This window comes from Crocodylus porosus, unplaced genomic scaffold (assembly GCF_001723895.1).
Source record: "Crocodylus porosus isolate Cpor-Errol unplaced genomic scaffold, CroPor_comp1, whole genome shotgun sequence".
Taxonomy (NCBI): domain Eukaryota; kingdom Metazoa; phylum Chordata; order Crocodylia; family Crocodylidae; genus Crocodylus; species Crocodylus porosus.
The window spans coordinates 8,730,083-8,745,944 of record NW_017728915.1 but is presented as its reverse complement, the minus strand read 5'-3'; the positions used below and the strand labels follow the sequence as shown (position 1 = coordinate 8,745,944).

Sequence of the window (15,862 nt, the reverse complement as noted above, 5' to 3'; positions counted from 1 at the left end):
GGCAGGGGATAAGCCCTGGCAGGGGTCCCCCCATAATCCCCTCCTCCTTCCTGCAGGCCTCCCCCCACCCCGTTCCCTACTTACCAGCACGGAGTCCAGGTCCAGCTTCCTGTGGCAGCAAATGGGGACTGCCTGAATCTCTGAAGCTCTCTGAACCTTTTCCAAATAGATTTGGAGACCTTCGAATCGATTCAGACCTTTTTATTGGTCTCCCAATTTGATTCAGGTTTGGAGATTCAGCCACTATATCAGGCCGAATCTCCTCCAAATTCAAACAGCAGCCGAAGGTTTCCACAGCCCTATTTCTTATGGGTATAGACCAGTTTTGTGTGCTGAACTTCTGTTGTGTTATGGGTATAAACTGATTTTTGATCACTTACGTTGGTAAAAGAGTTGTCTGTACCTGGCCTGTATATATAACAGAATAAAAGGCAGTTCCTGCTTGGAGGAACTTGCAGGCTGAAGAAACAGAGTGGCAGAGAAAGATGCAACATACAAGCACAGTGAATTTCATGTTAGATTTCTTAAAAAAGCAAACAAAAAAAACCCTGGGGTAGGTGTTAGCCTTAATGTATTTATATTCTGGCAAGAGGATAGGAAAACAGGAAAGGATTATTTGGAAGAAGAATGGAAACCAAGGAGGAAAAATTGTAAGGGAAGGTGGAGAATAGCAGGGATGACACAAAATAAAACTGACAGGAAGAAGTTAAAGCAAGGAAAAAGGATCAGCAGGGAAGATTCCCAGAATACAGATTGTAGCTATGTATGGCACTTGGAATTTACTAATTTCTGATGAGAATCTGTGGCTAGCCTTTTTTTTTTGAAGCATTGAGGGCAACATGATTTCTGTTCCCCAGAGCTCTGTTAAATGACAGACAAAGGAATTGTGAGTTAAAGGGATGGGGAACGATAAATATTCAGGAGCGTCAAGAAATGTAAACAAAATGAGAAAAATCACACCTAAGTTATTTCTCCAGCATGATTCTAGTTATCAAGTCCTTAGCAGCATATATCTTAGCATGAGTCTTTCAGAATATTAAACTGGAAGGTTCTCATCCTAATTTAAAAGCAGATCTTGCTAGCTTGAGGTTGAACCTGCTGTCATATGCCACATCCTATTGAAAGGCCAGGGCTTTCACACATCTCACAGTGTAAATAATGCAGGAGGCAGTCTACACTTAGCATGTGTTTGAACTTGAATGTAAAGCCAGTATTCCTTTCTTTGGCTCCTTGGCCTTTTTAAATCAGAACTTTTCATGGTCTTCTGCTAAGGACCTCCTTGTGTGATTTTAGAGTTATCTAGATTCTTTTTAAAGTACTCAGAGGAGTATGGAAGTAGATGGGTAAAAGTCATGGCTCCAACTGTTCCCTGCTTCTGCTTGGGATGATTTAGACTCTCCTTAGAAAGCCAAGGAGCTTTAATAGATGGATCACTCTGTAGATGCTCCTGAGTGCAGAGACTGTTAGACTTCTCATTCCTAGTTTTTTAAAAGCATATGCACAAAAGTTAGGCTGTGATCCATTTTCCCTGTCCATGAGGTCCTGTATAGTCACTAGCATTTGCATTTAAAGTATCCTAAAACAGAATTGTTCTTTCCAATTGCATGCATTTCTCTTGGGTTTTTTCCTCTGAATGAAAATCAGTTTTGCAGGTGGATGTGACTAGAGAATATATTTTCTCTGTGCTCATTTGGAGTAGCACAAGAAACCTCATCACAGACGCAAAGCTGTGTGTTAGAGATGGAAATAAAAACAGAAAGGCATTTTCCAAAGACCTCCCTGTTTGTTGCAGGGGAGCCAGCTATGCAGCCCCAGTGGCTGCTGTGAGCCTTTCATCTGCCAAAGCAGAAAAGGTTATTAACTTCAGCTGAAACTGATCAGGTGTTGATTGGCATTTGAACAGCCCATTCAGGCAGCAATTTGCATGTGAAATACACTTTGAAGAGAAGACTTTGATGTATTTGTAACCTATGAATTCACATTATTTTTTGTTTGCCCTTCCCAAACACAGATGCAGTGGCTACCTTCCCCGCTGTTTAAAAACTGAAAAGGGGAATTTCATGCTTTGTTCCTCCATCTTATTCTTTCACTTTGGACCAACCTTTCTGTTCCCTTGGTAAAACAAGGAAGGCCTATAAAATGCATTGATAACAGCAAAGCACAGGACAGTGTCCTTGTTTTATGGAGAAGGTGGTAAGAATCCATGGGAAAGCAGAGTGGATTACAAGAACAGAGGGAAAACAAGCACAAGAACTCCACTGCACCTTCCATTCCAGCAAAATGAGGAAGAGAGAGGTTGAGTGATCCAACAGTGGGTCAGTGGCAAAGCTAAGAATAGTGCAGAGGGGTGCCTACACTCCCAAGCATCCTTGATGTAACCCCACCCTCTATTCTGAAACAATACAGTACATCTTTAGTACAGATAGATAGGATTTCATATTCAATTTGTGGGAAAACTGCAACAGGTATAGAAGTATCTGCTAGCTTAACCCTCTGCCCTAGAGCCAACTTTCATCAGCACTAAAGACCTATATTCTGGATAAGAAAAGAGTCTGATCACTTCTAGCTCTGCAGTTGATAGCATTCTGAATTGTTCCAGAAAGGCTGCTATTAATAGACCTTCCGACTAAAACCAGGTTGTTTTTCTAGAGATAGAAACATAGTTCCTTTTCAGATCATCTGGGTGTGGAGGGCTTTTACAGAGCCAGCCGCCTGAGCATAGGCAGATTAATGCATGGGCCAGCAGGCTCTGGGCCCAGAAGCCACTGACAATCAGGCCCCCCCCTGCAGCTCACTCTTCATTGGCAGGGCAATGACAGCATAGCAGAATGCTCTGAGCAGGGGCAGCACTGGGTGGGAGGGGTTGGGGGCTATAGTTGCCCCAAAATTCCTTGTAGTCCCCCCCCCAGCCACTACTCCCAGCACCACCACCACCTGCCCTGCTCCCAGCCCTGGCCTGACGCCTGCAGCGAGCAGCCCACCCTAGCCCCAGAGACAAATCCGGGGGGGTCACATGCCTCCCCAAGAGGTACACACAGTGACAGGGAGTAGTGTCCCCTGGATGAGCCGCCCACAGCTCCACCCTGCACCCCACCCCAGAGCCCCATTCACTGGCCTGCTGGGCAGCACCTACCCCAGCCTCTGCCCCACTCTCTCCCTCACCATGGGGGCCTCAGTCTGCCTCCCTGCACCTTCCCCACCATAGACTTACCAGCAGGGCACTGCTCTGCAAGCTGCCTGTCTGCATTCCTGGCTGTGTGCATGGTGACTGCACACATGCATGCAGCATTTATTGGTGACATTATCGGCTACATCAGCCAAAAAAGAAGCTGATGGCTGATAATGTTAATTTTCCTTTTATCAGTGCCAATCTGATATGTGACTGATATATTGGTGCACCTCTAGAGGGGGCCTCCAATTTTGTGTTTACCCAGGGCCCCAATAAATCTTAATCTGCCTCTGAGCCTGGGAGCCTCAGCTAGAGGTGGTGTTCCCAGTCTGCCAGTGTTCCCTGTTCATGGTACCTCTAGCTCCTGTTGGGGTTTCCCAGTCTCTGGTCTGGTTGAGAATCCATATTGATTTTTTTTTTCTAGAAGTGCAAGCAAAATGTCACTTTTGTTTTGATTTTTTTAAAATTATATTTTGAAAATCCCAACAGAAGTGTAAGTGGGCAGCAGCAGCACATGGGGCAGTGCCAGCTGCTGTGTTGTTGGTGGTGGCCATTTTTGTGCTTCTCCCAAAAGTGGTGCCCTGGGTTGCTGTCCTGGTCAGCCCACTGAGTTATTCTGCTATTTGTGGCATGAAAATTCTTTTAAAGTGCTGTACGGCATAGGAATTCTAGGTTTGGGTGAGGTCTAGTAATTAAGAGCACAAGGGCAGTAAAAAAGAAATGGACCAGAAAATCATCAATTGAAGGGCCTCTTCCTGATTTATTCCAAGTCACTCAGTAGAAAAGTCATTTCAAATATTGTTTCCTGTTTTCCCTACCCTGCCCTTAACCTCTGTAGAGATGACACTAGTGCTTAACCTCAGTGATACCATGCCAGTGGCTGTCTCAAATTTGAAAGTTCAGTTCTCTAGACTACCAAGCAGTAACATTCCATAAAATTATGGTATCCCAAATTGGTATAAACTCATAGGAAATTTATTTTAATAAACATTTTTATAATCAGAGTTTTGCTTTGATGCATTCCTAACAAACGTCTCTCTTATTTTCAAGTTAATTTAAGAACTGAATTCTAATCTCAAGCTTCTTTGTCAGACCAGAAAGGCCGCCTTCCAACCTTCAGTGCTCATATGCAGTTTTTGTACCAATGAAACTTGGTTTTGAATGGAGGCCTGAAATTTAGTCCCAAATGTCTAATTTTGTAATGAGTATATCTAGAAGTATCTGCTAGACAGAGCAGGTAAATACCCCATGGTAGTTAAGTACAGGTATAGACCTTGTCCCTGTCAGCATGTAGTGCTTATTTCTGTATGCCTATATTGTCCATGTATACCTGTATTCTGCCCCTGTTTGAAAGCTCATTCCTAGACTTTATCCCAACTCCTGTGCAACATGTGGCTATCAAGATGGATATTTTGTAGTGACTTTGTTCTCAGAACTAACTATAAGTCAGTAGGTTCTGCCCCAGCTTTGTGATCCGGGAGCTAGATATGATAGGAGTAATAATTAACAGAAAAAGCATTGGACGTTACCTCCTATATCTAATGAAGTTAACAGTTAACTCGGCAAATACATTCAAGAAAGCTTATAACCTTAAAAAATGATAGATCTTTTAGTTGTATAAAAAAAATTCTTCATAAAAGGAAATTGGAAATAAATCACCTGGATTAAGCTGAACGTATACATGAAAGCTACTTAATGCTGTGATCTTTAATGATTTCTTCTTATAAAGTTCCATCTGAACATTATTATATTTTTCTCATTGTCTGGGTTATGACTTTAATAAGCACTGTAATTAGGTATGTTATTAATGTGGTATGGATTTAAATTAAAAGAAGATTGCCAGACAAGTGCTAGTCTGACAGACTTAAGGTGTTGGGGGCTTTTGCGGGGGTGGTATTAATAATAAGAATATTACTTTTTGTGTGATATCTTGTTTTATTTGATCATTTATTTAGTTGAATGAAATACTGGACAAGTGTCCTAAGTGTCCTTGCTAAGGTCTGGGAAAGAAGTGGAGGTGGGTTAAGATAAGGGTTTTGTTTATTTGTTTGCTTGTTTTTTAAGTTTGCTTGATGAGCTTTAGCAAGGGGAGTTTCCTTAATTATTTTTAATTTTAAAACCCTATTTCTGCAACCATGGTCTTATTGAAACTTATTGGCTAAGTACAGACATTAAAAAAGCCCAAGGCAGAAGCAGTCTAAGTTTCACATTTTAACTACCCAAAGTTGGATCAGGAGCAAACAAAATGGACGTTCGCTCTTGGGGGGGAGAAGGGGAAAGTATGTATACTGCTGCAGTGGCCAAGTCCAGCAGATTGCCTCCACTGCCCCGCCTCCCCAACCCCTCCCTCTTGCCACTGCTCACAGCCAGCTGCTGGCAGGCTGGGGGCTGGCCAGACAGTGGCAGGAAACAGGAAGTCACCCCACCCCTGACTCTGGAGGTGTGCATTGGTGACAGTCCTGGCCCCGCATGCCTGTAGTTCACTGTGCTTCCCAGCCATGCCTGCCCCTGCTCAGTGTCTTTGCTAGCCCAGGAGCTGCCCAGCACCAGGCCTTGCTTAGCATGTCTTGGGGGCACATATGGGGCTGCAGCTGGCCTTGGATTCCCCAATGCCCTGCCCTTAGCAGCACGTAGCAGATCTGCCTGCCAGGCTGGGGGGGTGATCCTGGGACACTGGTGTCTTGAAAATGGAACACAGACATTCTGAAAAGATACATCTGAAATCAAGCCTGGAATCTTAGGTAATGGCTGCTCTCAACAGAGCACCAGCCCATGGTACAAAGCTCCCAGTATCAAATCTGTTGGAAAGAGGAACATCCATCTCTTGGAATAAACCCTCCATCTGTTTACTCTACTCTTGGTCTGAATAGTATTCAAACATTGATTGTAGAACACTTTTCACTAAATGCCAAAATTATTACACAAGTGATTAACTTAATCATTATTACACTATGCTTTTCAAACCCAAAAGCGCACAACCTTTTACCAAAAAAGAAAATCAACTAAACTCTAATGGAGCAAATTATTCTCCTGATTCCTAATGGCATAAAAAAATTCACAAGATGTCTAACCATGTGATTCTAATTTTTGATACACATGCACATATCAACACAGTCTGAATATACCATCTAATATCAGAACAGACCAGCTTAAAACCATTCAGATGGTACAGAAAGATATCTACAAGTTCAGAGACTCTACCAGAATTACTTAATCAGCAAAGTTAGACTGGAAATTTAGCTAACAAGAATGGGTACTTTTGAGGTTTTTAGTCCTTCTTATTTTCAACTAGGCCATAAATATCATTTATAAAAAGCTTTTCTACCCATATGCAGTTCCACATAAGGGTATGAAAATGAAATGAAGACTCAAAGCTTTTCCTTTCTTGGGGTGAAAAAAGGCAGTTTAGGTCAGTCGTCAAACTAATCTGCCTACACTAGTACACCATTAATTTCCTGTTGATTTTGTAAGAAAATCTTATAAATACAGATAAATTTAATACAGCTTGTGAAATCAATAGCTACTCTAGTGCACCTGTGAGGTCATAGATTGCATGTAAAATCATCACTACTCACATGCATATAAATAGTATTTTCAGCTTCTAGTTAGATTTTTTAAATGTATACCTATCTGTATATAGTACTTGCAATTTCAATGAGTTGCTATGAACAGAAACAGAATTGTTTGTATTCTCCAATGCATGTGCATTGTAAAATTTAAACTTAAATGTTAAAAAATGGCTTTTTCTTATTTATTTGCACCTCATTGCTTTCATATTGTAATGAGTGTTTAGCTAAGTACTAGCATCCATAAGGATCTTAAACTCCAGCAAAATCATCACTGAAATATAATAATTTAGGAATGAGAAGAGAACATCACAAAATGCAGTTAAATAGATGTTGAAGTATATTCAGATAGAATGAAATTAGCTTAGTGCTTTATAGCTGACAACCCTACAGCTTGTGAAAATTGGAATACAATCTTTAATAACAAGTGTTCAGGATCTGCTAATCATCTTTAAGAGAAAAAGACAGCATCTCCATGAGTACAGTACCATTTCAGGATAGTTGTTCAGTAATTAACAGAGAGAAGTTTGCCATCTATTGAACTACCCAAATGATTGCCCTTCAGCACTCCCACATTCAGTACTCCAGGCAGTAACCAGGCCCTACATCATCAATGGCCAGGTACAGACTTTACATGTAAACCAGTGCAAGTGATCAGAAACAAGTCAAAACCTGCAACCATAGAGAAGTTCAGGGCACACAGACTTGTTTAAAAATGGCAGATCTTGGTCTAAGATAGACCTGGATTGATATGGTAGCAGACTTAATTGGTTTAGGTTAGACCAGTCTATTGAACTTCTTTACCAGATCCCCTCCTGCTGCAAGTTAGGTCACAGTCTGCTAGCATCCCACCCTGCTTTACAGACCCATCCCTCTTTAGAGCTTGCCCCCTCCTCCCCGACCTATCTCCTCCCTAACATGGTGGCATTTTTCAAGAAAAATTAATGTTCCACTGATGAGTAAGGGTAGCATTCTATTCTTTTCTGAAAGATGATAGGGTATGATCATCTAAGTCCCAAAAATGCCATTTAAGCTAAGTGCAGAAAGTCAAAAAGCCTGAGGCTGAATTGATTTGGTCTTTGCAGGTTAGTCTAAGCTGCAAAGATTGAACCAATAAGGAAATGAACAGACATAACTTTTGATTTAGGAAGTGCAGTCACATGCCTGCAGTGGATCAAGCCAGAAACTGTGGGGGATGCTAGAGCTTGGCTCTCTGGCACATAGCCAGCATGGACTGCGTATTCACTTCATCTTCCTGCTGCCCCCAAGGTCTCTGGTATTTCATGGATGTCATAGATGTTGGGACTGGCAGAGACCTTGTGTGTTCATTGGGCAGGAAGTTAGCTGAGATCAGATGACCCCAGCAAGGTGAGCATCCAAGTGTTTCTTGAACATATCCAGGATAGGTGCTTGCACCACTTCTGTGGGGAGTGTATTCCAGACTCTGGATACTTGGACGGTAAAAAAGTTTTTCCTTGTGTCCAGTCTAAAACAGTTTTCCATAAGCTTGTGACCATTAGACCTTGTCTTCCCATGGGGTGCCCTGTTGAACAGACATTCTCCCAGTTCCTGATGTACATCCCTTATAATCTTATAAGCTACCACCAAGTCCACTCTGAGTCTTCTTTTGATCAGGCTGAAGAGTCCCATGCCTCTCAGCCTCTCCTCATAAAGCCTGCTCTCTTGACCTCTAATCATGCGCGTGGCTCTCCTCTGGATTTTCTCAAGCTTCTCCACATCCTTTCTAGAGTGTGGAGTCCGGAATTGGATGCAGTACTCCAGCTGTGGTCTCACCAAGGCAGAGTAAAATGGGAGGATAACTTCTCAGGTCTTGCTTGAGATGCATCGGTAGATGCAAGCTAGAGTTGTACAGTGAAAGCTCTGTTAACTGGCACCTTACAAGCCGGCATGTTCTATTAACCGGCATGCTGGCTTGTAAGGTAAAGTGAAACCAGAAGTGCCCACCATGGCACTTCCGGTTTCTCTGAGCCCCCACAGCCCAGAGAATAGCAGGCTGCATGGGGCCTGCCTCCTGTCCCACAGGGCCCACCTCCCCATCCCTCAGGGCCTGTGGGAGGGTCAGCAATGCCCTGGATGTTGCAGGAAAGCGGCGCCCCAAACAGGCAAGGATGCCTGCTCGGGCCACTCAATAAACCGGCATATTTTGTTATCTGGCATCCCCCGTTCCAGGTAACAGAGGATGCCGGATAACAGAGCATTTACTGTATTTGGTTTGCCAGCTGCAGCATTGCATTAGTGGCTAATGTTCATCGTGTGATCAATCATGACCCCCAAGTCTCTTTTTGTTGTGATGCTAGTGAGTATAGCACTGCTGAGCTTGTAAGTATGATGTGGGTTCTTTCTCCCGAGGTGGAGCACCTGAAATGATTACCCAAATGGGAAATATGTTGGAAGAGAGGAGTGAATGGAAAAGGTCCCATAATGCAGTGAATCAGCAGCACTAAAGGTCTGGAGAAATGAACTATAGTAAATGCTAATGTCAGGAAAGCTTCAGAAAAGCAAGCGCTATGGTCTCTGGTAGCATGAGATAGAAAAGACTCTGTCAGAACTGAGAGAGAGGACTAGGGACAGGAGAAGATTTGGGAGACTTTTAGTGATCCAGAAAGGAGTACAAGAGGAGAAAAATGATGGATAAACAACCTGCAGGGAAAAGCTGCTTTTTCTCCTATAAACTGTAAAGACAAAACAAAATTTCAGTGAAGTAAAAAAACCCCCACAAGTGGGAAGTCTTGGATGTTTACTTCATGAAAGAGATGGGTCCCTCGATTGAGATCTATAGAAGCTCAGAATCTGGAGTAAGGAAACTGCCAGTGCTTCCTGTTAAAGTCTTCTAGGGCATAAAGTGCCAGGAATGCTTTCAGAGAGTTAGTAGGTGGCGACGTTAAGACTATCAGAGAGCTCCAATGATGAAATCAGGGTTTAAAAATCTTTTCTTCCTTAAGCCACTCTGTGCTGAGTAGTCGGGCAGATCAAGAATGAGTTTAGTTAAAGAAATAGCTTTGCTGGATATAAATGGATTGATAAAGAATAATTCTATTAAGACAACATTTCAAATTCCTTTCAAGTCTGAAATAACCTTTGTAATAATGCAGGAAACTGAGCTTCAAGTAGATTAGTCACAGTCTTTCTTTCCTGGCCGTGCCCTCTGTGCTTGTGGGCATACATTTTACATACTAGTAGCACATACATACACTGAGGGCTAGTTTGTGGAACTTTGTGTACAGGGAACTCTCGAACTGTAGTTTATGCCTGGCTTCTACATAGGGCAATAAGACTTTTTGAAGCACTTTGACCAGACAGAATTGAGACTGAAGTTCTTATGAACTGTGGTTTTTTTCAGAGTTTTTCAGAATTAAACAATGTCCCATACCAGATCAGAAGAATAGAGTCTGGGTAGCCTAGTGACCTGTCTCATAGTGACCCACATAATTGGAAAGTGGAAGAACTCCCATAATAGGTCATTACTGGAGTAATATGATTTGAGTAAGAAGAACTTTCCTACCAATTTGGATGTTGGGTTGTGCCCTGCATTTTGAGGTTGTATTTGGGGGATCACGTTAGGAGGGAACACTATTCATGAGAATTGCCAAAATGAGATGCAGTGCATACTTGAAGGTGCAGATGATAAAAGTGTGTGTGTGTGTGTGTGTGTGTGTGTGTGTGTGTGTGTGTGTGTGTGTGTGTGTGTGTGTGTGTGAGAGATAACCATCTGATATCCGTGCTCTCTGAACTCTATGACCTTTGGGCTCCCTTAGTAGAACTTCAGACTGTTCAGGAACTCTGCTGGACTCCATGGTCATAGCTCTTTCTTGTATTTCCCAGATGCCGTCCATCTGCTGCACTGTAAAATGGTGCACATATGTGATCCTAGTTAATAAAATAACTTTGTATTAATGATGTTGGCATTACATTTATAAGTGGGTAGCTGAATTAACATCTGGGAAGAAAATGTCATCCCACACAGAGCTGCTGCTCCATACTTACTAAAGACTCCTATTTATCGTCGTATCAGCCGAATGGATTTTTAGAATTTTCTTCATAACATTGGAGTCAAAGGCTGACTTTTTTGGAAGATGAAAGTTGAAATTCTGGAACTTATGACAGCAGTGTGACAGAAGTGCTAGTATGCTGCACCACCATGAACTGGCTAAAACTGGCCTACTTTATATCCCTTCTGCACCATATCTTATCTCATGTCATTGCACATAAACACTTCTCTGCTGTGTCCAGGAGGTGAGAGAAGGTTGACGTTATATACTTACAATTCCAAAAGGCTTTTGATCTAATATCCCATGACGACCTTGTGGAAAAATTGGAAGATTGCGGGCTTAACTGCTCAACAGTTCAGTGGGTAGAAAACTGACTGCATGGTAGGACCCAGACAGTTCATCCACGTCATCCTGGCAAGAAGTGGCCAATGGTGTCCTTCAGGGGTCTGTGCCTAGACCGATGTTTTTCAGCATCTTTATCAGTGATTTGGATGTGAAGGTAAAAAGCTCACTGGCCAAGTCTGCAAACAACACCAAGTTATGGGGGAGCATGGTCATGCCAGAAGATAGAGTGCAGATACAGGCAGACCTGGACAGGCTGGAGAGCTGGGTGGACTGGAACCAGATGACGTTCAATACTCAGAAGTGTAAGTTACTCCATCTGGGGGTAAACAATCCCCAGCATACCTACAGGCTCAGTGGCGACAATTTGACTTGCGCCACAGCTGAAAGGAACCTAGTGATAGTGATTGATTATTGCATGAACATGAACTGTGGTCAGCAGGGCAAGCAACATACTGGCATGCATTAACTGTTGCATTTCATGCAAAACTGAGGAAGTGGTACTCTCACTGTACTCCACACTGGTGAGACAGCAGAAGAGCCACCCCTATGATCAGGGACTTGCAAGACATGCCCTACGAGGAGAGGTTGAGGGACTTGGGCCTCTTCAGCCTACAGAAGAGAAGGCTGAGAGGGGAATTGGTAACAGCTTATCACTGCATCAGGGGAATACATCAAGAACTCAGTGAACAGCTCTTCTTCAGGGGTGTCCTGGTGAACACCAGGACCAATGGATACAAACTCCTGGAAGGTCGCTTCACGCTCAATTCCAGGAAAAACTCTTTCATAGTCAGGGTGTCCAGACTGTGGAATAAACTCCCTTCAGTGGTGGTGCTGTCACCCACCCCGGAAATCTTCAGAAGGAGACCAGACAGTCACCTCACTATGGTTACTTGATCCCAGTTGTCTTTTCCTGCCTAGTGCAGGGAGCTGGACCCGATGATCTACAAGGTCCCTTCCAGCCCCTAACAATCTATGAATCTATGAATATGTTCTTATTGGCCAAATAGATGCCTTAATTCTTTTTTTTTTTCAATTCTACTAAATTCTTAACTTCCAATTGTGTGGCAGTGAGCCCGCGTGATACTACTATGCTGTGTATAAACCAGCATATTTTTTCACTGTTAAATCTGATGCCTTTCAGTTTCATCGGTTCCCTGGCAAAAGTTTGAAATGCCAAACTACACGGGAGGAAGAACAGAAAGTTAAACTGTCTCCCTCCCTTGTGTTTCCCTCGCTATGAGAAATGGTGGGGGAGTCTTAATAAAAATGTTAAATGAATTGTAATTGTGTTGTTTCAGTTTTAGTAATCTAAATATGGTACTAGAAACTGGTGCTCTGTGCCTTTTTACAGAATGGTTTTTAGGTGGAGCCTTTTTTCTTTTGAATCCACTGACAGTGTAGGTGGTGCTACTCTAGTTTCATGCCTAATGAGGTGACTATATTATTTGGATGGAATCAGCCCTTCCTGTCAGGCTTTGCCCTGGTCCCTTGCTTGTCCATTGACCTACAGAGTCATTCTGAAGAGAAGAACACAGAGCAAGCCATTTATCCAACTGAACCTTTATAATACTGACCTCTTCTTACCAAGTTATGATCAGATCTCTCATGGCTGAGACTGCTAAATTGACATTTGTCACTGATACTAATTCAGATTGTATTTTTAAATGAATATTCAGTGCCAACAAGGAATGAACTCTTGATCTCGCTACCTTTGAAACATAAAACAGGCTTAAAACATCACTTACTTTGCAGATAATTTACAAAGTACCAGTATCATGTTGTTTTATAACAGAATGCAATGGGTAATTTTAACAAGAAAATACTTGCCCGTAAAGTTGCTAGACCTATGCGTGTTCAGGTATAAGGAATGATCTTTGCACGTGGTGGTTCCACAGCATGCATATGAATAATTCTGTATCTTGGTTACTGATGCTTGTAGTAGAGCAACTATTAAAGAACTTTATTTTGGTGTACAACATTGGTGATTAACTAGATCTGTGAAAAACTACCAAGTGAGAAATCCTTAGTATAATCCACTGAAATTGGTGCCATTTAGGTGCAACTGGGCTGTGTTGGTCTTGTAGGTTGGTTATTGTGACTCCCTGTGTGTTGACGATCTGGTGAATTTCACAGGCTAAAAACAAACTTCAGATTTCCCCTGGGACAAAGCCATTAATCTGGGATCCTACAGACCTACAAACCCATTGTCCCACTTTAAGTACCTATGAAGTATCTGAGATTAACATTTTTTTCCCTGGACAATCAGGCCTAATTCAAGTTAATTGCCATTCAAACTATGTGTGTGTAAATGACTGTCTCCTGCTTGTCTTGATGGGAATCAAAACACTTCCCATCACTGAGACTGTATTGTCAGTATGCAGACAGAATTTTATCTAGCACTGGCACAGCTCTGCTATTAAGTAGTTTACTAAGGTTTAAAGCACTAAAAGCCTGTTATAGTGAATTGAGGGTGGTTTGTGAAAAGCACGGATGGGTATTAAACTGGGATGGGATTAAACTATGAAGTTGAAACTAGGGTCATAACTTTTCTATGTGTTGCGTCCACCTCTAATAATATACATTCTTCATACATCTTTTATTTTTTCCCTTTACTTGTAAACTATTAACTCTCTCTTTTCTTCCTTTACTTGTATCTCCCTTGCTACAGTAATGTGGATACAAAGGAACTGTGTGGTAAGTACCTTTTCTTTATCTATTTTAATGCCGGTGTTTTTTCAGGATATATGAAAAGTAAAGTGAACTCTTGTATTGCTGAGGAAAAGAGGGGTCTTCTCTTCTTTGTTTGTAAAGAAACTATCTTATACAGAATAGCCAAGGTTTTGAAAAACAGGGGCTTGCTTTTACATTTCAGAATAGACAGGCAGGTTCAAAGGAGGACACCGATGATGCAGCATATCACCTGCCTGATGCAGCACAAGAGATGTTATGCTCCCCTTGTCCAGGGATTCCCTGAGCCCCTTGTTCCCCCACATTGGGTTCTGTGCTGGCCCATTCCTCATGTGGAGACATGGTCAGCATAGGCCCTGCTGTGGAATAGCAGGAAGGTGCAGGGTGGCGTAGGGGCTGGGGAATCCCTGGCACTCCCTGCCTCCATGTGGGGACCCATACTGACCCATGCTTGTGCCTGAAGCATGAGTTGGTGCAAATCCTGGCAGGGAGGTATGGGACACCAGAGATTCCCTGGCTCCTGTGCTAATCACCTCTCCTTGCCAGACTGCACACTAGCCTATGCGTCCCCCTGAAGCATTGGGTCAGCATGAATCCTGGCAGGGAAGGTGGTGGGATGAAAGAGCCAGGAAATCCCCAGCACCCTGTGTTTCTGTGCAGGGACCTATGTTGACACATGCTTCACATGGAGGCTCAAGTCCCTGCATGGAGGTACAGTCAGGGATTACTCAATTCCAGTGCCTGTCCCCTGCCCCTGCCTGGATACATGCTGAACCATACCTTTGCATGAGACATGGGTTAGCGCAGGTCCCCTGGAGGCCTAAGGCTATGAGGGTCCTGGTGTGGAGGCAAGGGGCAGCTGTGTTTCTCAGGTCCCCTGCCTCCATGCTGGGATCTGCATGGGATTTCCCTGGTTACAGAAATATACCTCAGGGGTACATCACTGTAACAGCCAGGGTGTGCAGAATCAGGGCTCTCAAGCCCCTAAAGTCCCTGCCTGGAGTGGCGGGGGATCATGGGCAATTTCGGGCTGCCTGCACTCTCCCACCACAAACCAAACACAGACATTGGCCACAATAAAGCAGCACATCTCCTTAGTACCTTTTGCGTGCTGCGTCAGTGGCAGGAAAAAAGGTAGAACCATTGTTTGCTTGGAATTTGTGATGCCATAAAACCATTATGGAGGCACAGAGGCAACATCAAGAATTGTCTATTTCTAACTTTAGACTCCTAGCAGTCCTGATTCCCTGAAGCCCTAATCTTTAGCTTGTAAAATCTTGGCATTTGTAAATTAAAGAAATGGGGCAGAAGGTAGGGGTAAAACCCAGAGAATTGTGCCTTTTCTTTTAAACATTATGTCGGTTTTAAATAGGAGTGTTGTATCTTGGATCCCTTTATATGAAAAGAGGCACTCACCTTATATCCCATGGTTTAGATCAGTTCAAGGGTCAGCAATGTTTTTGGCTGGAGTGCCAAAAACACCCCAGCCCTAACCCACACCTTGACTTGGCATGCTAGGGGCAGACCACAAGAGAGCCGTGAGGGGCCAATCCTTGTTGCTGGTGGTGACTGCATATGTGCTTCCAAGGGGGCAGTGCAGGAGGGACCAGAGTTGTGCTGGCCCAGGCTCCTCCCTTGCCATCTGCTCAGAGGCGTGTGTGTTGCTACTGCCACCACAGAGCCCAGCTGGGGCTGCAGAGCCTGATGCAGTTGCTTGCAGCCTACCAGCTGCAGATAACCTAGCTCTGGGTGCTGCTATCAGCCACAGAGCCTGGGCCGCTTGAAGTAGGGCTTGCAGCCTTCACGCTGCCTGCTTTAAGCAGCCTGAGCTCCATAGCCAGCAACAGGCTGCCCAGAGTCCAGGCTGGATGTGGCCTTCCAAGCAAAATGGCCTTGCGTGCCATACTCTGGCATGCGTGCTGGGGCTTGCCGACCCCTGGGTTAGTTTGTGATGTATGTGACTGCAAATGTTAGTTTTCTGTTTCTGCAGTTCTTGATGGACAACCCCCCCGCAACATTCAGATGAAAAAAAAGATGTTTATAGAGGCATAAAGAATGGAAGGCTGGGACCACTGTGTATTGAA

General features: G+C 43.4%; 1 protein-coding gene across 1 annotated transcript in view; it reads left to right on the top strand.

The window, feature by feature from the left end:
• NECAB2 (N-terminal EF-hand calcium binding protein 2) overlaps window positions 1-15,862 on the top strand; it is a 319,048-nt gene that overhangs the window by 148,413 nt on the left and 154,773 nt on the right. The window contains exon 4 of the mRNA XM_019535664.1: window positions 13,759-13,784. Within this exon, the coding sequence (XP_019391209.1) occupies window positions 13,759-13,784 (26 nt within the window). The remainder of the gene's footprint in view (window positions 1-13,758; window positions 13,785-15,862) is intronic.